A 24974-nucleotide genomic window follows, 5' to 3' on the forward strand; every position below is an offset into this window, starting at 1 on the left:
ATCATAACAGGGATTCTCTATGGACTGGTAAAAGTCTGAGGGAAGAAATCAATCACATGTCATCACAAGTCAATCACAAGTCAAATCACAAGTCAATCACAAGTCAAATCACAAGTCAATCATTGATCAATCACAAGTCAATCACAAGTCAATCATTGATCAATCACAAGTCAATCACAAGTCAATCGCAAGTCAAATCACAAGTCAATCACTGGTCAAATACAAGTCAATCACAAGTCAATCATTGATCAATCACAAGTCAATCATTGATCAATCACAAGCCCATCACAAGTCAATTGCAAGTCAAATCACAAGTCAATCACAAGTCTATCACAAGTCCATTGCAAGTCAATCACAAGTCCCTCACAAGTCAACCATCAAGTCAAATCATAAGTCAGACTACCAGACATTCTTTTTCCCAAAACATCATTCAAAACTGACATGGTATCCAATCAATCTGTTACCAAAAGTAAATGCCTATCCAAAATAAGACGGGTTGAGACTTACCGATTGGCAGTAGATTTTGAGTGAGAAGCCTGGCGAGTGTGATGCGTACATTAGGGATAGAATCGTTGCCTAGACTCAGTAGACTCGGTAATAAATTCTGGGCAAATTGTTCATCCTCTACGGACTGGACTTCTACAAGATTCTGACATAGATGAATAAATCTGGATTGCAGAAGGAAAATGACAAAGGGAGATACAAGTCAGAATTAGTTGACGAGTGATGTACCAGTAAGCACAGGAATTCGAATTAACTTCGTGTATATGAAAGTATGGGGACCCATGTTTACAAGAATTGGCTTATTTTGAGTCCCCTCACAAACTCTTATTGTATTAAACCCGTAAGTTATATCACTGTACTGTTCATTCATGATTTGGTAGAAAGTCAACCATGAAAACAATGACACAAAATGAATACGAAAAAAAAAAAAAATTCTATGTATATATATGCTTCTCCATTCCGGAGTACTCATACCATTCTTTTGTTTTGTAAGCATCCCTTCTAACAGTTAGATGAATTTCTGTTAACTTTGCGATTCTGAAAATAAAATTTCTGGCGAAGATAAAATCAAGTGGCCTGTAATGTAGGCTACTTTAAAGAGCAACGCTATCATTGAGTGAAATTCCATATAGGCTAAAGATTTAACCACAAAAAGCAAACAAATACTCTAAAATGTAGGTATCCAAATCGGAAACTGGAATTCAAGTTTAAATATTTTAAAACAAAGCCTACTCACGTTTGTCTGCCGAACCAGCGATCACTGTTGGCATACCTAGTGATGATTCCGTCGATGAAGTTTTGTCTTAGAGTCTGGTCGTCGGCTGTGTTTATTCTCTTCATGATCACTCCAAGCTGAAGACAAAAAGAGTCCAAAAGTCAATAATCGTTAAGATGGAAAAAATTTGATTAATTTCAAAGACACAAGGATTCAACATCTCAGTCATCACTGATCAACTACAGTACTAGCTTGATTCAACGAACTGCTGATTCTGCACCACAAAAGGTTGTATATTTCTGTAAAGCAGCAAAACAGGGCTAAAATTTAAGACTGTTCAAGGCATTTTTCATGCATCCTTCAGAGAAACAAGACTTGGCGGGTATTTGGCCTCACACAAATAAGCACGACATCAGCTACATCATAATCACCTAATCTGCAATACGTAAACAATCTCCGGCTAGGGCTTACGACTAAAGAACAACCACCTTTTCTTTCAATTTTCCTCAACAAGGAAACCTTAGACAGGCGGAAATGAACCGCACGGTGGATCGGCGATTCTCCATTCCCGAATTCTCAATTGGGCTTACCAATCTGTAAGCCGTGAACCGCACGTCGGCTACTCTGTCACCGGCCAGCGTTAGGGCAATGGGAAACAGATGTTCACACACGTCACCGGGTTCATACATGTCACACAGTGAAATCAGCTGCCTAGATATCAGATCAAGAGGAGATAGGGAGGATTTACAAGACAATCATTGAAAAATAATTGTCAATTGAAGCAATTAAGCCTCATTTCCTGCTAGATAAATTGACTGATAAATGTGGAAGCATTTTGTCTGATATTGTAGTCATTAGTTATAATTAACAAATAAAACCATTCCATTCATGGTCAATAAAATAAAAGAGCTACCCCACTATTTAAAGGTCATATACAATATTTGCAAACATCAAAAACAAAAGTACCAAATTATTACAAAATACCTTTCTTGACTGTAAGTGAAAAGTAGTCTCAAGCATCCTGTGAAATCATGGCACTTGGTGCGCTGACATTTTCAAGAAAAGTGGAAGTTTTGTATCAATTTCCAATGACGGTCGGCCGACCATCATTTGAGAAAAACAGACTTTTTCAAATACTGCCCCCACTTTACCAAATTTAGTTAGTCCACAGTTTGTTTGCAATCGGTTACACGTCCGTGAAAAAAAACACACCAGAAAACAAAAAAACCCATCTCCAACATCGAAGTAAAAGCATTAAAATGCTGAAAGTCTCCAATATGTCATGGTTCATCTTCTATCACTAATGACTTTATTTGCGAGTGACTTGTGATTTGGCATGTGATTGACTTCCGAATTGACTCATGATGGACTGGACAATGGTGCTGTAAGATTCCTGTCACAAAGCGGGGATAACAATGAAAACTCACTCTGCAAGCTCCAGTCGAAACCTCCAATTGCGAGTGTTGTCGGTGGTCAGGAAGTCCGTCATTCTGACGAGGTATTGCTTTCTGAGCTCTGGCTTCAATAACTGTCAGGTAGAACGGAAAAATTAGTCACGCATCAGACAGGCTTACAACCATAAAAAGTTGGTGTTTTATCAACAACAGTTTTTTTTCCAAGTTACAGGCTCTCCCAAGTCAGTTTAAAACGATGGACAGTAAAAAGCAATTGAACATAAAGGTGACAATTGATCTCTTAATGGAGCAGTCAGGGTTCAAGACTAGCTAGATTCTAGATCAATACTTGTAGAAATCACACACAAAGAACGAAATGTTAACTGTAACACAGCATGTTATCAAGGTCTCAGTCAGAAGGGTGTCTGGGTGTCTTTTTGACATCCTGTTGGCTATTTTGGACATCCATATTGTTATACCTACTGTGTGAAGCCCTCTATGCTTTCAGACATGTCTTAACTCATGAACCCTAACCCTCAATCTTTCCAAGCCAACATGGAGCTTTTGAAGGATTTTGGAGAACTGAGGCTGTATACGTGTGGGGGTTGTGAGGGAGTCAGGGGTGAAGTTACAATGACCCACCTTTACAAAGTCAGCAAAGTGTTTAAGTACACCTATACGGACTTCATCCAGATCTCTCAGGAAACAGTTGAAGATCGGGACTAGGTCCATAGTAGTGACTTCATCGCCTAGGATGAGAGCCAACTCATGGATGGAGAAGGCTAGAGTGCGACGAACCTTCCACTGGAGTAGGGAAGAGACAAAACATGAGAATGCGTCTGCTGAAAGTTTGGATCTTCAGTGATCACACTTTTCTCCAGAGTTCTAGTCAAATCCATCGCAAGGCGATTACAAGTTGGATCACTAGTAACAGGGGTGAACAATGAAAATGGAACGCCTTCTTCAAGGATTCTTTTAATAGCTAACAACTTAACTGGAGACTGATTGACTCGTGATTGACATGTCACTTGACTATAACTTGAAAACAACAACAATTACTTTTCTCAGTAAGCAATCAAGATGCACTGCCCTATGCCCTGGGTAGTTTCTTAACGATACAAATCTTGTGTCTTTTTTAAAAGGGTAAAGTGAGAAAAAAAACAGTTTGACTATGATCTATTTAGAAAGCTGTAAACCACACTGCCCTATGGAGACAAGCCCACACATCAGAAATTCCATACATCAGACTCTAAGCAAGCCATATACATATCGGATATTCATCAACCTAAATCCATCCGAAGTCATCAGACTCTAAGCAAGCCGCTAACCTGCCTTCTTACGATACAATTAATTCTGCAGTCAAAATTTCAGAAGGTACAGTTTTCTCTCTCATGATGCTGAAACAATCCTTGACCTGTGTGATTGATAAAGTTTCCCCTTTTGCATAATCTACCTGCATATCTGAGGCCAACGTCTCGTAGACTTCCTTGAGACACTGCCAGTTCTTCCGACCCATGGTCAATGCTACCCCGGGGAGACTGAAGGCACAATGTCTGGCAATCTCAGTATCTACGGTCTGAGCACGGCTGGGGTCTGTCATGGACAGGTAGAGATCCAACAACTCCGCTGGTATCACATCCTGATGGGATGGGAGGAATGTTAACAATTCAAGAACTTCTTGCTGACATAATGAGCCCATAATAAACATTTATTTTATCAAAGCATTAAGGAAGAATGTAAATTAAACAAGTGGTACCTTGAGGTTGAAGTAACCCTTGAGTTACTATCTGTTTTGAGTATTGCATTCTCCCCTTACCTGTGTAAGCCGTTGAGGACGTTCAGGTGTCTGCATCTCATTGGACGTGTTAGCGGAGGAGGGATCGAGGTCAGACCACTCAGGCACTACCTCCTCTTCTACGATACCGTTACGGAACGTTAGCGTCTTCTCGTTGACGCGTTGCCCGATCACGTGCGTGCTGCAGATGTTGGACACGGTCTCCAGGACTTCTTCGGCCTCGTTGAGGTTTGCTTTGTGGACCACCATGCCTCCGGCTTCGGCTAGGGTTTGAGAGGTACTGCTCTCCTCGCTTGGGCTGACATTTGCATTGTTGTCAACTTCCTCTGAAGGCTGCCTTGCGGCATTTTGCAGTTCTAAGTCAGAAACATTCTCTGTGATATCCTTAACGTCTCTCTGACTCTCATCCACGCCATTAACCTCCTTAGTTTGCTCACTCACTGAAGGCGAACCTTCGCCGTCACTACCTGTTCCCGAGTCTGGCGTTCCTGCTGGACTAGCAATCCCCGAATCCGGAGAAGCCTTCTGTTCGTTCTCACTTCCAGACTTGCTGGTCTCTAACGTCAACTCAGCAACTGTGGTGAACCGTTCTGACGATGACGATGAATCTTCCGTTGTAGCCTCTTCAATCTCGGGCTGAATGTCGATGACAGGGATAGGGTTCCGCCAGAATAGGAACGAGTCGTAGCTACTAGGCACCTCAGGGGTGACTAACACTGCCCCTTGCTCCGGTGTGAACTCCACATGCCCGAGACCCTGGTGGATGTTACTGGATGCACGCACGGCCGCAGCAGGGTCAGCCTCTAAGGGGACGACTCCAGTCTTGTCCTGGCCTAAGATGATCGTTCCCGAGTCCCCAGTGACCGTTTCGTCCACTTCCATTGCCACGGCTTGCATTGCACTGTAAGTTCTTGGTTCCTGACCAGACGACTGGTCAGAACTTGAGGAAGACTGTTGAGAGGATTGCGTTTCTGAGAAGACTAGAGAGGGGACCTCGTCCGATTCTGATTCGCTGTTGTCGACCACACTTGCAATTTGAACTGTACCATCTGGATTGCATACAACCTGAACACCCGACACGGAAGGGTCAGCAAACGTTGAGATGAACGGACCTAGAGTTTGAAAAGCTGCCATCCGCACCTGTACAACAGAGAACCATGAAAAGTGGGTTAAACATCTTGTGATGAAGTATCATTCCTAGTTTTGAATAACTATGGCGATTCTTTTTCTTGCACTTCAGTTTTTTTTCAGTATTATAACTACAAAACAATATCAGGTTGAACAAGGAAATTGAGTAGGGCGAGATTTGAACCTGCCACCTTCAGAACACCCTACAGGCAGCTCTACCGACTCGACTACCTCGCCCTGCGTTTGCATTCTCCAAATGTACCCTCAAATTTCTTGTAAAATCTGAGGGCATGCCTGTGTTCCTCTGTAATAGTGTTCCTTTCATAAGAATACCATTTGTACTTTCATTCTCACTGAATTTGCATTAAAAATGTCCTTGCACTTGTGATGGTGCACCACACAAAGGGTCTATTTTTTTTCAGTATCTGACCAGAATACAGAGGCGCTAGCCAGAAGTCTTTAACTCATGATGCCAAACAACCAGGGATTGCACGCTAACTTTACGATACAACCTATGAAGTGGCAGTGTTGGGGACCACTCAACGAGGATACTATTTATTTGATTGAAGAATGTCCGAGAACCAACTTACCCATCTGGATTGATCTGTGAGCAATTTGACAAACAGCGGGCTGAGTTTCTCCGACCTGACTGTCCTGGACACCGCCCACGAGACAGCCATGAAGCACTCGGCACAGGCCTTGCGTACTCCCCACACACCGTCTTCGCATAGATCCTCAAACTTGGGCAGCTGTGGGATGGAAAATCATTGCAAAGTTTGGATAGAAACAGACTCAAGAGAGAGATGTGCAGTCTATTTAGTTATTATATTATGTGATTTTTTGTTCTGGTAATGAAACTATGGATTCTTTAAAAGTTGGTACGCCCTGTAGCTCGGAAAGGCTGAACAAACCTAGAGACGATGAGGAACATTTGTTCACTTTTAGAGGTGGGACGAAAAGCCAAAGAATCAGTTAGGGACTGAAAACCAATCCCGATGTTGAACCGAATTGGATACAAGCCCAGGTCACCGAGGTGGAGGTCACATGATATGCGCTAATTCCCGCAAGCAAATTGTTTAAAGTGCACCCTACCAATTTTCAACCAAGCCATGGTGTCTTTGTACGACAGGCCTGAATCTGAGTAAAGGTAGTCACAAAATGCCGCGCAATGTTCCCTAATCCCTTCTATTGTCACATTAAGTATTTGAACCATAGAAAGCCTAATAGTGTTTGAGTTCCATAATATTAGGCTATGCAATGATATGAACTAGTACTACACATAGACTGCAATAGATTGACCAACAGAAATAAAACAGTGTAGCAATGAATGTGACAGAATTGGAATGCAAAACTGCAATACATCCATAAAATAAATGGTACAAAATTTTACAAAAAATCAATAATTACCAGCAAATCTTCCGTTGCCTCTTCACCAACCACATTACAGATATCTCCAAAGTTAGCTGCACATACCTGTAACACACATGTCAATTTGTGATACTAATTAATATAATCACTTTATTTCAATGGAATATCTTAAGAACTAATGACCAGCCGCAAAATATGGAATAAAGCAAAACTGCATCTCTTGTTTTGAAAAGTATGGACGGACACAAATTGCAAAGAAAAAAAAAACTGAATGAATATGACTGCCAATCGTTTTTATTCTCTCGTAGATGCTATTCTTACGGAACCCTTCTCTGAAAAAACTTTATGCAACACCAATAGGTCAAGCCTATATATAGTTTATTGTGATCTGAGGAATGTACAGTCTAGTCATATCCCCCAAACAAAAACTGAAAAAACAATCTCTCCATCAGTATTTGCCTCCAGCATTGCATTTATTCACACAAACCGGCCAGGCTGTTCTCACAACATGATTCTCTGGCAGGGATTAACGGCAGCCTGAATCTGTAACCATTTCACACAGCCCCTGGGCTTCCCCGCTTGTCTTATGTTCCAAGGGGCCCGACAGACATCAGCACAAGATTCAGAATCCGTCATACGACAACCTTCTCTCCGGCCCCAGCCCCTCTTCTTCTCCCTGTAACACCTCCCAGTCCCAACTGCCAGGCCAGCTATTAGATTACCAACATCTTTAGCACGTGAATTAGGTCATTAGAGCGAAGGATAATGTGATTTTGTATCCGGGCTGGCCTGCGGGCACAGGCGGCGAGAGGTGATAGTTTTTTTTTGAAGGGGGGGGGGGGTGTTGGGGGACGTTAACATGATTACCCGGGGTGAGGGTTTGCAGAAACGCAGTTTGTGGTCTTGGTGGTGGGACACTGGGGCAGAATTTGTCATGGGGGGGGGGGGGGAGATAGGCAATTTGGGCTGACGAGACCAAGACAATGTCTTGACTTTAACATGGAATCAATGGCATGCGTGTGTATGGACGTACTTTAGGCGTGAATAGAAACTGCCTGAAACACACTAACACTCACATGTGTTTCATTTCGCAGATAAACATACATATCTGGAACATACAACCCTTTTCAATTGTTATCATCAAAGTTGATGTTTAACCAGTGACACATGTTTTCAGTTACTTAGCCTGGGCTTATCTAGAATGAAACATCTGGGGTTATCAGTCTATCAATATTTTGTATTCTTTCATGAATAATTTGTGAAAACAGTAAACAAACGTCTGGTATTTTATTTTTTAAAGGATTACACTGACGAAGATGTTGCAAAATTACCTTTCGTATATGAAACATACTGTCTGAGCACAGCTCGGTGAATTGTGGAAGCACAAGGTTTAGTGTGATCTCCTTGCCAATCAACGGTGCAACTTTACTCATGAGCTGTGGATTGAAAACACACAGGAAATACAAACATTACTTATAGGATGATATACCAATACCAGAGTATTCCTTCTTCTTTTTTTAATGTGATATACAATATTTGGTTTTTCCTGTAATTTTCAGGAATGGATGGATTTAGGGGTTAGTATTTTAAAGCAAATATCTACACTGACCTGTTTAATGTTTTGTGTTCATAGATGCTAGAAAAACCAAGGAAAAAAATGCTGTTTTTGTAGTCTGGTTTCCTGACCCCACTTCAGATGAAACAGAGTATTTTATAGACGTTGGGGAATTGTTAGATCAGGGAACAGGGCTAGCTGGCTTGCACCCGTTCACGGATGTGTAACCGATTGCAAACAAAATGTGGACTAACTAAATTTGGTAAATTCGGGGCAGTATTTGAAAACAATCAGGTTTTTTTCCGACGATGGTCAGCCGACCATCGTTGGAAATTGATACAAAATTTCCACTTTTCTTGAAAATGACAGCACACCATGTGCCATAATTTCACAGGATGCTTGAGACTATTATTCACTAACAGTCAAGTGAAGGTATTTCATAGTAATTTGGTAGTTTTGTTTTTTTGATGTTTGCAAATGTTGTACATTACCTGTAAGGCTTTCGATTAGAGTCTGATAACATTTAAAATCAAAGGAAGTATTTCCTGTGACCTCAAGAAAAGTAACAATATACTGGTACATTGTAATCATTGACAGTTTAGGCTTCTTAAGGTACCTTTATCAGAAGATTCAAATGTTGTAGAAATTCAAGCGAGCAAAAGAAGAAAAAAGACTTTGTGGACAGAAAGGATACATTAATGTTTAGTATAACAATTTTCTACATACTTCAAATAATTGTTCTGCCTTCAAAAAGCTGACATTTTATACAGAAATCTGGACAACCCTGTGTCAACAATTAGTGTGCTTTTGAACAGATAACCCAGCGATAAATCCAAGAAATCATGGCGTATTAGAACAACAGACCAATTACCCAAAATGCGGCATATTATTTCATTTCTCTGGATGTTAGCAGTCCCTGTTGTCCCCCGTTGTAAGAGCCAGCACGCTGTGATGAGAGACAAGGTAGCAAGATAGTCTTGAGATGTCACAATCTCACTACCCATGTCTTTCACACAGTACACTGCATCAAGCCAGCACCAGCACACCTAGATAGACTGCATTTTAGTTGATGTTAGCAGGTTGCATTTTTGTTGGTGTTAGAGCTCCCCGATATGTCCCCAAGTCCATCACAAGTCTGGTCACAAGCTAATCACTAGTCCAGTCACAAGTCCATCACAAGAAATTTGAAAGTCTGGCAGTCACAAATCTATCATAAGTTTGGTCACAAGTAAATCGTAAGTCATTCATAAGTCTATTCGCAAGTCAATCGCAAGTCAATCACAAGTCAATCACAACTCTGGTCACAAGTCCTCACTAGTCCAGTCACAAGTACATCACAAGAAAGTCTACAGTCTAGTCGCAACTCCATCACAAGTTCCGTCACAAGTGCATCGCAAGTCCAGTCTCATGTGTTGTCACAAGTAACAGGGGATGAACAATAACAAGGGAATGCCTTGTTCATAGTTCATTTGAGAAGCTTGTGACTGGACTAAGGACTGGAGGACTTGTGATGGACTTGAGACCGACAACTACAAGACTACTAGAGAGTGGTACTCACTGCGACGGCTTCATTTCGGTAGTCTTCCGAGCTCCCTTGCCCTGAGAGCTGGATGATGATGGGGCAGACTTGTTCCTCGATGTCTCTCTTCTCAATCAGTTCCTGCTCTAGGAGGACCAGTAACGCAGCTTGACTTGTCTTACGCACCTATGAGATGGTGGTTGGGAGGAGGGGGGGGGGGAATTAAAGGAAAATCGATGAGATCCTCACGTGGGCGTTGTCTTAAGCTAATTTTGAAACAATTACTTTTTAGAGATCTGACTCTGTTTTTACATGCAGATAACAAAATAATTTTGCTTTTGAGAAAGGTCCTGCAAATAGTGATACATTACGCCATTTTTTAAATTTTAATTCAATCCAGTCAGTAAGCAGTTTGCAGTAGTTTGATTCATTTTCATTATAATTTTTCCACTAAAACCTTTTGGATAATATTAATAAACATAAAATACAGATTTACATTCTATTATTGAATTAAAAAACCCATAATTTTAACAAAAGTACATTTACCATCAGTTTAAGATTTATTACAGGAGTTTTCGTTTAACAGAAATATATATTATGCTTTTCATGCTATGGAGAGACACAAGCTAAATAAAGTATGGATAGACACAAGCTAATAAAAAAAACATATGTTTTTCCCAGCTTTGAGGGAATTGGGAATTGAAGCCTTGAAAATAATTTTTTTTAGCAAACACCCTTTTGATTGATGTCTAACATGCATAAGGCAAAATGCATATTAATATGTGTACATGTACATGTACATGTACATGATGTGGTCTCGCAATTGGGCAACAAACTTCTTTTCTTGGTCCTTGTTGGCTGCATCGCAATGGATAGCATTTGAAATCTGAGAACGGTGACAATTAGAGACAAAGAGGGGCCTTGAACAGGTGCAAGGGCTGGTGCATTCCTGTGACTGAGGCTGACGCTCTATGGGTCTCATAACAAACCCAGCTGTGGGCCTGGGTTGGATTGGGTCTGGGCGGACTGGGGGAGAGGAGCTGATTCATCAAAAATGAGCTAGATCTAGGGAATTTAGTCTGTGCAGAGTCTGGGGGTTGCCTGGCTGAAAACACTTCCAGTAGATTTGTTTCATCAATCATGTATTTATCATACTCACAGGTTGGATCTTATCTTCTGCTTTAATTACCTTTTCCTGGCAGGGGTGAGACGCTAAGAGCTGAATTCTATTGGAATTTTTCATCAACGTATTGATCATAAAGGCAACTCCTCCAGTTCTAGGGCATTTTTTTCATCCTCAACAGGCACATGGGGCTACATGTAGCTGTACTGCCTCAAGTTGGACTATTTAACCCATTTTTTGACAGTCAGAAACGTTGGACGGCCTGACGTTTTGATCCTAGTGGAATCTGTGCCAAAGGCTTCTGAAAAAGATCTGGCCCGGATCGAACATTCGGCTGTCTAATTTCTTTTCATTTGTATATTTCATGTCAATCCTGTCCGCAAGCACTATGCAGCAGTTACTATTCGTTTTCGTTCTTGAAAGGAATTAAAAATAATTGTCTCTCCCACCCACCCCTCCAAAAAAAATAATAAGGATAATGTGTGCAAAACTTTGCAACTTAAAATTTTGTATTCATCCGGTAACAGTATGCTTACTGTGTCTACATCATTTTCCGTGTTACAAAAACTAATCTTGTGGTATTTTGGACGTGCAAGTCTTCCAATGTCAAAGCAGAGACTGTTCGTACCTGGTTGTTGGAGTCGGTGAGATAGCGGACCACCAACGGGAGGATGTAGTCCTGCACTGTGTTTGGGAAGAAGCTACGGTTCTCCTGACACAGCATGGCTATGTGTGGTATCTGCTCCATCAACTCGGCTCGGACCATAGGCTCTGAGGTGGAACACGAGAAGAAAAGAAAAGGGAATTTATAATGCGAGTCATGTGCGAAATCAAGGAAATGCGTTACACTCAAGGAAAATTTGCCAATGTTTGCAATCTTTATTGGACATCCACATAGCCAATGGAAACATTGGCAACTTTTGTTTCAGCTTGTATGGGCTAGGGATCGCTAGGTGTGTAATTCTTAAAGGGGCATAACGGCTTGAAATCCCAGAACTTATGTTTTGGATTTTGTACTTAATATCCTATTTCAAAGGTCTGGTTAAAAAAAACTAACCTAAGGCCAAAAAAAAAAAGTCTCCGGTTTCTGGTATGCGCGCGCGTCGCCGTAGCGATGCGCGTCGGCAAAATGAAAAAGTTTTTTTTTCAATACAAGATGATGTCTCAAAACCGCCAAACTCACTGGTTTGACTGGAATCCTGCTGCTGCACAATTTTAACGTGTTTTTAGATGGGGTTATGATCGAGAATAAGCTTTATGTGGCCTCTCTGGACTCCCATATATTTGTACTAAGTTTAGTCGGGCACCATTTGCAGTCATCAGCCGACATTTGAAGCCCCCCCCCCCCCCAAAAAAAACAGCTAAAAAAAAAAAAAAAAGCCGGGTCGCCGCACCACTTTTGAGGCAAGCTCCATACCAGAAACCGGAGACTTTTTTTTTTGGGCCTAATGTCTTACCATTCCCAAGAAAAGACGGGGGAAAAAAAACCTGGTTGTTTACATCGGACGAGGCGGACATTTTGTGGCATACGCATACACATTTCCAGCCGTGTCTATTCAATGTACAATATACGTTGTGTGTGTGTCACATAATACACACAGCACCAATACACAAATGTTGTTTCTCGCACGTCCGCAGAATGCGAACCACTGTGCGGCAGGATTCACAACTAGCACTCAACAGCTTGATTTATGAGAGTCAAAATGTTGACCCCAAAAATTTGTTCTCACATGGTTCTCGCAAGAATAACACAAAAACACCCAGTTTTTAAAGGATGGTTGTGTGGACGTTTATATCCTACTTCTAAATATGCTCTCTCTAACTAACATTATTTCATTTAAAATACGTTTTGTAGCCCAATCAGGTGCATTCAAGGGCGATATGTCCCTTTAAGCTAGCATGGGACCCGATATCTCCAATGAATCTTACAGTGATTTAAAAAAAAAATATGCGGCGCCAGTCTTTTGTTTACAGTCTGGCTCCAACTTTTGTGAAATCTCTCAGAATGTACACTTTTAAGCCACCTACGGATCCACGTATGCGAACACCATGCTTTTTCAGAAATCAAAAGTACTTCATACATGTACATGTACCCAATACTACGGTACATGTATCATGTACTTGATAACTTCTGCAACTTCCTCCAGTGCATGCATGTACTGAACTTCAACTAAAAACTCCAAAAGTCTGAGAAAAGTTATTTTTACCGAGTTGTGCAAAACTAGTCAGTCTGGAATCCATGGCGGTTGCGTGTATTGTTTCACAGCAGCAAACCAGCGGAGAAAATATGACAGATATGGATGAGGAGGGAACGGAAGAAGTGGCACGCCTGAAGACACTGAACGTCAGGAATGTAACATGTGTTCCAGACAATGAGAAGAATAAACCAAGATGATTCATCTAAAAACCAGTGAGCGACCATCGCTCCAAGTGACGGAACTTTTAAGTTTCTATCGTTGCCAATAAACATCAATCCCATATCCAATGAACGTCAAAGCGAGAACAATGGGAAATGGAAATAAAAAAGTAGTGACATCACGCTACCCATGAATTGTTCCGAGACAATTTTAGGATGATTTCACAAAATTCCTTTGAATACTTTCGGGGGAAGGGATTCACAAAATTGTGACCCCCGGTGAAATGTGTTCTGTTTTTTTTTCATTCATGTCGATGACAGTCAACTACAGTGACATTGCAGGACGCTTTGTGATGAATCATTCCTGATTTGTAGGGAGGGGTGCGTGTTGCTGCCCAAGTGCATGTGTATTAAAGGATGACACAATGGTCTCAGAGGGCAAAGCGACCGATTGTCTACGGTGTCAGATTAAACTAAGCTCAAACATGTGCCAAAAACATGTAACCAGCCAAAAATGTCAAGCAGTGTTGCTTGTGACTGGTATTCAGCCACATTTTGCATAGCATGTAAATTCGCTAAGCGATATTTTCTGTACAGCATCTTAGCGGCTCTAAGCATGGTGCACAGCAGATGCACAAGTCAATTTCCCTTCAAAAGCAGTAACATTTTGCATTCTTGGAATCTACACTCAAGGGTGGAGTCCATCAGGTACATGTTGATATAGCTGGCCAAAAATAACTCTCTATGGGCTCCGTGTACAAGTACCCCATCAACGGCCAGAAAAGGAGAGTTGGGGGATACCTAGACTGGTTCCCGGTCCATCCACTGCATATTTCGAATGTATCCAAAGTTATTGGAGGCGGGGATTAATCTCGGGGACCATGGCAAGTTGAATTCGAACGTTGGACTCCGATTGTGGTGGTACACGTAACCTACATGTAAGTGTGGTACTCACTCCAACAGGTTCCAACAAAACATGCAGTTGGATTTTGAAGGGTTGGGGTGGCTAGGGTTAATCCAATAAGCATTTGGACAGTAATTTGGTTATTTTTGGGATAAATGGACACGATCCTTTATGCCTTTAACTCTTACCGCTTGAAGACTGGACTGCAGAGTGTACTAACTCCATCTCAGACACAACAGACCAAGAAGCATATAATTCTGATGATGCAAAGTTCTCTAATCAGGTCTCGACTCATCCATCTTGTCTGGCATTTGTAGCATCCCACAATGACTTAAGTACAAGTCTGTTTTGTGACGTACCTATACCATCCATGATTGCGTAAACACACACATACATGTACAGTGTACATAAGCAAAAGTGAAAATTTTGGTCAACTTTTTTTTTCTAGTACTGGTACATGTACATGTACATCTACATGTATATATGTACAAGGATTGCAGAATATTAAAAATAGGCAAACTTACATGAGCAGGTATAATTGCATTTTGTGCATGAGCATGTGTAAGAAAATGAAGTATACAATGCACAATCTGTGTTTACATGTAAATAATGACCACAGAGATATCACTACCGGTACCTCATTAGTGCATTTATAGCTTCATACATGTATGCTATCCAATTAATGTTGGCAGTTCCGAGGTTGAAACGTGGGAGTCCGGTTTCCCAACCGTCGTTTGGTTTCCTACTTTCCAATTAATGGATACAGTTTTCCTGGCAGAGATCGAATTGAGGAAATTTGTTTTGTTTTTTTAATAATCATTATTTTCTTTTGATCATAATGAGCATGTTAAAATCAAAATGTCCTCATTTCCTGGCAGTTTTGAGTATGAAACGTACCGGTACAGTAACTATCCCAAAATCTGCCAAAACCAAAATCTTACTTTGCGGTATTGGGACGGACACTCTATCAATTTCAGTCAGCGTTTGTAGTTAACGGACACTCTGAGTCTGAGTTTCGGAATTTACACCCTGTACAATGTACATGTTTTTGTGCTATACATTATTGTAATTTTTCTGGAATTTCTTAACAACAAAGAAGACTTTACTGGACACTTCAGCATAGTTTTGAGATGGTCGGTCACATACATCAGCACTGTATGTATGCATGTACACATATCCACGCTAAATACTGAATATTTAGTCATCAGCCGAATATCTGAAAATTAGTTCTCTGATTCAAATATTTGAAAATGTGAGCTGCGTAAGATGAAGAACAACATCTGTGATGTATGTCTAATTGTACCAGTTTCCATGGCAATTGCCAGTTTTGAAGACAGTCACTTTAAATGCATGACTTGAGAGCTACCACGAGGAATATTAACTTATACGCCTATCTCAATTGTTAAAATATCAGAGTCAGCTATATGTACCTTTAAAAAATATATCGATACATGCACACGTGTCATGTTCTTAACATTTTACTATACTTTTGTACATGTTCATGTAAGGCTTGCGCATACAAACCTTGATCGCATGTTTTTGATATACGAATATTCAATTGATTCAAAGTTCAAATAATCGAATACCAAATTATTTGAGAATGCACAGCACTAACATGTACATTGTAGGATTGCTAAACCGTAATCCGCTCATAATTCCAGTAGATGTAATTAATTGAACACAGCGAGCGCTTAGCAGGTCACATCCAGGTCGTGGCCAGGACACACGCCGGTATTTAGCCCATTCAAATCGGCCACAGTCAATAATTAAACCACCCCCCAGCGCCGTGCCATACCCAGCCCCACCGGCCTCAAGATGAGGGGAGCAGATAAGCTGCTGGTCCATCTCATAAAACGCACACCTCCCTCCGAGCCGACAGCACAACTCTATTTAATTATCAGACTCTCGCCGACTGTTCATGTGCTCGACACGCCTACGGGCCTTTGCAGCCAAGACAAGAGACTACACGTACCCGTAGCAACCAAGCAGACAAACCGCCAACGTTTTTTTCTTTGTATTTTAATTTTGAGTTAGGCTGGAAGTTAACGCGCTGGTGGTTACGTGGTATCACTGCGATACAGGATTACGGAGAGAGGTGGCTTTACGATCTGAAAAATGATTTGAAAATTGGGTGAAACGTCTGAAAGATGCATTTCTTTCGACAGGCCCTTCTGATATCTTTCTCTCAGATTCAAAAGATCCGATTTCAGACAGAAGTCTGAAAAATCTCACGCCTGAACCCATCAGCAACTTTGTATAACATTACAATTACTTAGACACTACAGGTAGTAATAGGCAGGGCGGTTTGGGGCAGTACAATGACTAATGGGTTAAACACCTCAGCAGCAGAAGTGTTTGAAAGTTTGTATCAGTTGACCAACTGACACTCGGTTGATGACTGTTGTTTGTTGCCTGTTGTAGAAGTAGAACACAGACTGTATGAGTACTTTCAATGCTTACATCAACCAGTATGGTTGCCAAAATGACCAAATGCCTCCAATTTACCGGTACAAACCGTACATGTACCGGTAAGTACCTGTACGTGACTGACGACAGTCATGACTTCAGTTAATGATCTCAAGGATGACTTTTTAATCATGATCCTTGGATGAGGATGTACATGTACATTGTACATGTACCACTGCAATAAGGTTTCCTTTTGTTTCCAATGTACACGAAGGTCCTTTCAACAATTAGAACCAACTTCAATACCTCATTAAGCCGTCCTACACAAAAAGGTTGCAGTACATATTCCCTTCTGAACACAAACTTATTCTCTTCCTACATGCAGCATCTTGCCAACAAGGGAAAGTCATTCATGAGGACAATTTCTGGCTTATTTTACTAATATTTTGGCAATTTCATGCTGCATAGGCACAGGTTACTTGCAATATGCAGTCTCGCTTTTTCAATCCTTAGGAATTTAGTAGTTCAGTAATTAAAGCGTCCAAAATTGGACCAAATTTTAATACATTTTCCCCTGGTCACACTCTTGAGCACCATCAAACTTGCCAAGAAGTCTCCAAAATTTAGAAAGCTCCTTCCCTGGCCATGTTCTAGGTTCTAAGATCTTAACATGGGCAACATTCTTGGTTCTTATATCTTACCGTGGGATAATTTCTAGGTTCTCAGTTCTTGCCCTGGGCTAAGCTCTGGGTTTTAAGTTCATACCCTGGGCGAAGTTCTGGATTCTTCATTCTTACTGTTGGTTAAGTTCTTGGTTCTATGTTCTTACCCTTTAAGTTTTAACCAGGGCTAAGCTCTTAGTCCTAAGTTCATTTACTGGGCTAAATTCTGGGTTCTGAAGTTTTTACCCCAGGTTAAGTTCAGAGTTCTTTATTCTCACTCCGAGACTCCGAGTTAAGTCCTGGGTTCTAAGTTCTTACCCTGGTCCTCTGAGAGTCGTAGCATAGTATCCAGTCCAGCGTCACGATCCTCGGGGTCACAGATTGTCCGTAGTGACTCCAGTAAACCCCTTGCTGCCATTTGCCTAGAGACAGAATAAAATAACAATAATGGACAAGAAAAAGTTAATAAGGGATCTTTAAAAAAGAAGAGGAGACTGAAAACATGAACAGTCATAGCAACAATTTTAAAATTACCCTCCAAGTCCTTCAAAATCTATCAGAGTGTTTTGGGGGATTTGGCAGGATTGAGGAAGCTACAGCCCATTTCCTATTTCTTATGCGCCTATCAAATGTCCCCCCCCCCCCCCCCAGAAATGGGTTGTCAGAAATGACAAGAAAAAGTTAAGAAGATATCTTTGAACAGTCAGAGCAACAATTTAAAAATTACCCTCCAAGTCCTTTAAAATCTATCCCATTTCTATTCGCCTATCAAATGTTGGTTACTTCCTGCTCATACAAAATCCAACAAAATCCAACAAAATTTAACTGTGCCTAATTTTTAGTTGTCTGTTGGATCCAACAGAGTCCAACTTGGCATTATTTATCAGTACCCAAAAGAATCCCACTCTGAATATATACATGTACATTTGTACCAGGGGTTTACTGCTCAATCCAACAGGCTCCAACGGGTTTATGATATAGTTGGATCCTGTTGGATTCAGCAGAGTAAATGAATTAAGAGAAGTTCCATGGATCCTTCATTTCCTAAGAGATGGGGGGGGGAGTCAAAACAAAAACCACAATGAAGTTGTGTAAGGTATTCTGCTTTAGAAAAAAAACATTGAAACCAATGTGAGCTCTTTTGAATCATTCAATACAAATGAACATTTTATTTCCAAAATGCGATATATTTGAAAAAAGTGAAATATTTCCGCGATTATGAAACTTCAAAGAATACAAACAGTAAGACTTAACTGATTTTTAAGTTGTGTTTAACTATACCGGTACACATGTAAGCTGTCGAAAGTGACTGGGCAGCCAAGAGAGGGTGGGATTCTAAAAAGGTAACGTTTATCGTGTTTTGAAAATAAAGTCTTCAAATGTATATGAAGTTTGCAAACAACACTGTAACAACCACCAAAAATACACAGGTATAAAAATGTACCTGTAAAAAACTTGTCAAAACTGAAATTATCCACATTCCATGGCACCTCTCCCCCCCCCCCCCCCTTTTCCAAAATTCCGATACTTTTGACAGCTGCAACTCAATCCCCCACCAGTCCTTATCTTACAGATCGCCCCGCTATCCACACTATCCCTGCTTCTATCAGCACGCAAGGTTCCCTTAAAAAATAAAACACCACGGCTTGACCCGATCTTCTATCAAATTACTCAATAATTCAATATTGGTGGTGCGGCGAGTGCGGGCACTCCGGAGGCCATGTGGTGCCTATGGAGAGTGTGTATTAACGCTAGTAGTATGGCACCTCGGGGAGTATTGGAACCAGACTCGCTGGCTGATATTGCCTGACCTTTTGTAGGGAATGCACCCCCCTTGGCTTGATAATATCCAAGGGGGTTTTTCAGCGCAGTCTGGGGCCAGTGTGTGTTCCACGCCCACGCTATGGGCAAGAGGCAAGAAGGAACAGGCTTGTGAAGCCACTGTTCAGTTGAATTGGAAGCCGGGATCCAATTCAAATACGGCGTGAAACGATTTATTGCCACACATTGTCAGACTTTTTGTCAGGGGAAATGCTGTGCAAAGTATTATATTTACAGATATGTGCAATAAGCTGTGTTAATAAACTGATTATTTTTTTCAAATTCTATGTATCTAAACCATTACAATTAAATATTTTAAAACCCTGAGTTGTGCATGTGTTACTTAAAAACTGAAAATTGAAATTGTTATCCATCTACGGCCACTCATGTACAAATGTGATCATTTTACTTCCAAGCAAGCACTTCTTCTGCCTACGGTCCCTGAAAGGATTAAAATTAAACCACACTGAATAAGATTCTGCCGGTAATTGTTTGAAAGAGGAAATGACGACTGGTTTTTTTTTAAGGGGATATTGCTAAGTCCAAAATTCAACTTCAGAGAACATTTCCAATATGATGTATGTCCTAGTACAAGTAGTACAGAAGATCATTAAAGTATGTACTAGCAATCTGTATCCATTTTTCCCTTTGACCAAACCAGGGAATAGAAAGTGACCGTCTACAGGGAGAGGAAATTGAGCTGTCAACTCGAACACACAAACACGTCACTTCCAATTCATAGCACATTAAGTGATCCCAGTGGCAATGAACTGACATGAACCATAGCTAGGACCCTCACTCTAAACTGATTTGAGCTGACTTGACACTTGTACATGTACATATGTACATACTAATAGAATTTCTTGTTGAAGTACAGATGTACATATCATACCTTTCAAGGTACAGTATAATGTACAAATGTACATACATTTTGTGCATGTACATGTACACTATCTGCATACTATAGCCTATACTGTGAAACACACTACATTTACGATGCACGAGTCAATAACACAGAAAACCAGCTGTGTTCAGCTCCGCAGTGGGCCCAGTGTGTAAAACCTTCGGTAATCCTAAATTACAAGCAGATTAATCACAATTTGGAAACTTGTACAAGATTTCCATCTGTTCCATATAAATGCAATGGAGTCTTTTCCTTGTTTCGTTCACGTTCGGTCATGCATGCAATTTCATAGCTCACTGCCCATGCAATCTTTATACAGTAACCTCAAAGCATCATTCATCATATTGAACTCACCCAGCCGGAAAATATTGTCAAAATTCTGCTCTCAATTATAACTACGGGAAGAGTCAGATGCTAAAGTCATTATGAAGCTCTACTGGAAGGGTCCATGCAATGTAATGCAGTCCTTGAAAAAGCACCTTTGTGTCCCATTCAACCTTAATTTTCAATTTTCATTTTGCAATTTTCAAGGGTATTTTTGTGTCATACATGTATTTGGTCTTTATGCTGATGTCAATTTACATATTCATGAGCAAAAGTGCGATGTAATTTCAGGCAGAAACCTAATAATGTTATACCAGTATTTCAGCACCAAATTTTGCCAGATTTTTGAATATTTTTTTTCTTCTTTGGTGATTCATTGTTGTTTCAGTACAAGACAGCAAGCAAATACATGTAAGCAAACTTTTCTCACAAATGTTTTCAGTGAGCTAATGTTGGGGTCACAATTCGAACAGAAAACCCCTAAACTGAACAGTGATTTCCTGAAATGACATCTCAGCAACAACTTTTGTCAGGAAAAGCATAGAAAATGTTTAAATGTTTAAAGGAGGGCACTTTTCAATAAAATTAACCACAATTTCACGAAGGGATGTCAAATAGTTTTTATACATTAGAAAGGAGTAGAAAGTTGCACAAAATATGTTCCCTAGTAAAATTCGTCTCATGGTCCCTTTAAAATATGCTGCTGCCAGAATGATAGATCTTTCTCAAGATCTGAACAATTTCATCGTTTCCTTCTTTCATCATCTGGGTCTTGACAAAGCTCTCCACAGCCCTGTATCATAACCTCTGGGTTGAAAATTCAATATATGTATGAATGTGAAGCCTTATTTCCGACGGCAGAAATTTGTGATGATTCAACTTCTCTTTTGCCCCAAGCTCCAAATAAAAAGAACTCGAAAAACCAAGAACAAAGTGACTGTCTTGCCACGATATTGGGTCAGTATTCAATTTTGGCCGGTGTTTCTTATCAATGGGAAATTGCAATGGGAAATTGGGGAGGAGGGAGGGGGGGGGGGTAGTGAATTCTGGTTCGCTTCGGGGGGTTAGGAGCGAGGGAGGATCTAGGAAGTGCTTTGTTTGGAGTGATACAAGTCCACAATATGAACTTCCTGCAGTGACTTTTAATTAAAAACCTCTGCATGTGCATGTCTTGGATGTGGTGTATTTGTGCATACAAGTAAAGGGCATACAAGTAACTGTAATTTAAAACTATGGCAAAAGATGTATTTTTTCCCCAATTTTCTTACGAGATTTTTGTTTGAATCAGTTCACTTACATTGACCCCACCTCCCACAAAAACCTCCACTTTTTCCTTGATATGTAAATTATTCTTTGAGAACAGAAATACTTGGCTTAGTTAGGGAAGAACAAGCTACCGTAGGACCGTTGCATATTTGGCCAATCATTTGGCTTACATGATGCTGGATCAATGCTGGTTCAGGGGCCATTTATTCGCTTATTCTTGAAGCTGGTCCTTATATCACCATTTATACACCCCCACGTGATCCAGTCTAGACCAATCAGAAGCTATCAACTCTCCAAGGCATTTATTGATAAGATTTAAAACAATGCACTATGATACATGTATTTCTTTTTTTTTTCAAAATGTGTGATCTCTCGAGCCTGTATTCCCAATTCACAAAAAAAATTCTTTCAAGCATATCATGGGAAATTACGTGTGTACAGGTACAAATAATATAGGGAATTATGCAGGACAAACAAGCTGCAATGTCTAGGGAACCACAAAGCGATACCAACATGTACATGTACTACCCTGGAAACAAAGTGGACTTGATACATGTACACATGAAGTGGTTTGTCTTGGTGTTTGGTAAATAGCACTTTTGGCAAACTTTGGGTAATTACATCCCTGGGTACATGTAGGAGGGTGGTAGACTGCTATGACCCAGACCACCTGTCTATTCCCTTCAGGAGCAGTGATAGGCACCCTTGTTGTATTACTATCCCCCAGCAGGGTACCAGACAGCACCCCATCATGGACAACACTGGGTGCCTCTTGTTTGTGTGGTCCACCCAATGGGTTAACTGACACCCAGTAGGGTACCAGACAGCACCTCTTGTTTGTGTGGTCTACCCACTGGGTTAACTGACACCAAGTAGGGTACCAGACAGCACCCTATCATGGACAACACCGGGTGCATCTGTTTCCTGTGGTCCACCCAATGGGTTAACTGACACCCAGTAGGGTACCAGACAGCACCCTATCATGGACAACACTGGGTGCATCTGTTTCATGTGGTCCACCTAATGGGATAACTAACCCCAAGTGGGGTACCACACAAGGGCGTTTTCGAATCCCTGTTCTTGACAACACTCGGGTTAACCCGACACGAGAACAGCGGTCTCGAATGTCACGAACAGACCCGAGAGGGCGTTCGCGGATCGATTTTTTCACTCCCCGGTTGATGGAGGGTTCGGCGAGGTGCAGCTTGAACAAAATGGCGGACTGTGCAGATTCGTAAATTGTTTTGTGTGGGTTTTTTTTTTTGCTAATAGTATATACCCTAATGATTGGAATAAGAATACCATTATAGTGCAGGTCTGCAATTTCATCCCCGCATGTCCGGTTTTGCAACAGTCGTCCTCGTTCATTTGGAATAGATTTAAGTACAAATTCAGACGATTGTCGGTCATTTTGCATTGCTTTATATCGATGCGACACGCACCCGCGCGTTCGTAACAACCAGCTCGAGAACACGTTCTCGTGTTACACGCGTGTTGTCAAGAACAGGGATTCGAAAACGCCCCAAGTGTCCCATCGTAGGAAACACTGGGTGCATCTTGATTGCCTGGCCCGCTCAATGGGATAATTACATGTACCAGTATACCCCCAGAGGGGTACATGACCTATCATGGGCAACACTGGGTGTACACTTGTACACGTACATGAATGTTTTTGGTGTAGTCTCCCCCATGGGTATGTATATTGTACACGTACTATCCACCAGTGTTGTAGTCGAGACCGGAAAGTCCAAGACTGAGACCAAGACCGAGATCTCAGCTCCCGAGAGTCCGAGACCAGCAAAAAGTGGTCTGGAGACCAGTCTCGAGACCCAGACCAGTCTCGAGACCTACATGTACAACACACTGCTATCCACCAAATACAACTTTGTGAACAACACCAACAACAGGTGGGCATGTTTCAAAAGTGGTCATCATAGAGGTAAAAAATTAAAAAGCCTTAAACAAGATTTACAAATCCTTATTTTTAAAGCAGATTAACCTAATTTTACTATTTTGAATAAAAATTTTTTTTTTTACATACTTATCTCAGTGAAAAGTTGCTTTAATAGTGTGGCCAGTGAAATCAATTCATGTCGGACGGAATTTTTTGCATTTAAAGAAAACCCATCTCATAATAAGTAGAAATGCCTTGAATTCTATCTTTTCCACAAAAACAATTACTTAGATTGTCTTCAGTCATTATCCATTTCATCATTATTGCTGCTGCCGTAAATCTTGGTATTTCATTTCAAATGATAATTTTTGTTATCAAGATTTCCGTCCGACATGCTTAAGGTTGTTAAAATGTTGTTTTTTTTAATTTACTTGTTTTAATAAAAAGGCAAATATTGTCAAGTATCAATGAATAGACTCAGTATTAACACCAACAAAAAGTTTTATGTTTCACCTTGTCACCCTTCGAGATAAAGTGAATAAAAGTGCTTTCCGTCCGACATGCATGTCGGACGGAATGGTATATGTCGGACGGAAATGGACTTTACATTCCTAGATAGTTGTGCCTCGGGGAACTGATATTAATAATTGTTAATTAATAAACATAAAGTAGGGGATAAAGAACTTTTACCAAGTTGATATTGTTCTTTGCTCATTTCAGTACCATCAAAGCAAAGCCTACACAGGACAGTAAGATTCCGTCCGACATGCGAAAATCCAAATTTAGCCAAAGTTGAACAGGCTGACTTGTTTGGCAGCCTACTGACCAGTCACACACCTGGGTTTTTCCAATAATTAAGGCAACCTTCTATATTCATGGGAATTAAACTGTGCAATGTACATTAATCATAATCATGTACATTTTATTCTTTTTGGACTGATGATGGCTTTTACATATTTGTGTTAAGATAGTGAGGTTCGGTAGACATTATTACAATGTACCGTAGGTGAGGGCATTTAAACTGTATCCAGGTAATTTGGCAAGTACATGTACCGGTATGTGTGTGTAACACTCACCTATACTGGCATATATGTTTTTATCTAAATATTAATAAACCAAACATGTCTATTGTGTTACATGAACTTAATAATTTGGAAAGTATCGTTATAATGTGTCAGAGCAGTGAAACAATGCTAGCTGTAAAATGCTATACATATACAGAGCATCAATGCATCCAGAAGATTACCATGCCCCAAAGAAAGAGAGCGGAATAGCAAGATCAGGGAGCAATTACACATGAGAAATACACACAAGGAGAAATGAACTTGTGAAATTT

The 24974-nt window shown here is 40.7% G+C and overlaps 1 protein-coding gene across 3 annotated transcripts in view; it reads right to left on the reverse strand.

Moving 5' to 3' along the window:
• LOC119739357 (serine/threonine-protein phosphatase 4 regulatory subunit 1-like) overlaps positions 1-24974 on the reverse strand; it is a 57356-nt gene that overhangs the window by 4170 nt on the left and 28212 nt on the right. For all 3 annotated transcript variants that reach the window (XM_038214257.1, XM_038214256.1, XM_038214255.1), the window contains 13 exons: positions 17748-17851; positions 11730-11872; positions 10018-10164; positions 8236-8340; positions 6944-7009; positions 6127-6285; positions 4430-5548; positions 4067-4252; positions 3256-3417; positions 2647-2747; positions 1810-1930; positions 1241-1356; positions 508-668 (listed from right to left, as the gene is read on the reverse strand). In XM_038214257.1, coding sequence (XP_038070185.1) covers positions 508-668; positions 1241-1356; positions 1810-1930; positions 2647-2747; positions 3256-3417; positions 4067-4252; positions 4430-5548; positions 6127-6285; positions 6944-7009; positions 8236-8340; positions 10018-10164; positions 11730-11872; positions 17748-17851 — 2690 coding nt within the window. The remainder of the gene's footprint in view (positions 1-507; positions 669-1240; positions 1357-1809; positions 1931-2646; positions 2748-3255; positions 3418-4066; positions 4253-4429; positions 5549-6126; positions 6286-6943; positions 7010-8235; positions 8341-10017; positions 10165-11729; positions 11873-17747; positions 17852-24974) is intronic.

This window comes from Patiria miniata, unplaced genomic scaffold (genome assembly GCF_015706575.1).
Source record: "Patiria miniata isolate m_02_andy unplaced genomic scaffold, ASM1570657v1 HiC_scaffold_30, whole genome shotgun sequence".
In the NCBI taxonomy this organism is placed as follows: domain Eukaryota; kingdom Metazoa; phylum Echinodermata; class Asteroidea; order Valvatida; family Asterinidae; genus Patiria; species Patiria miniata.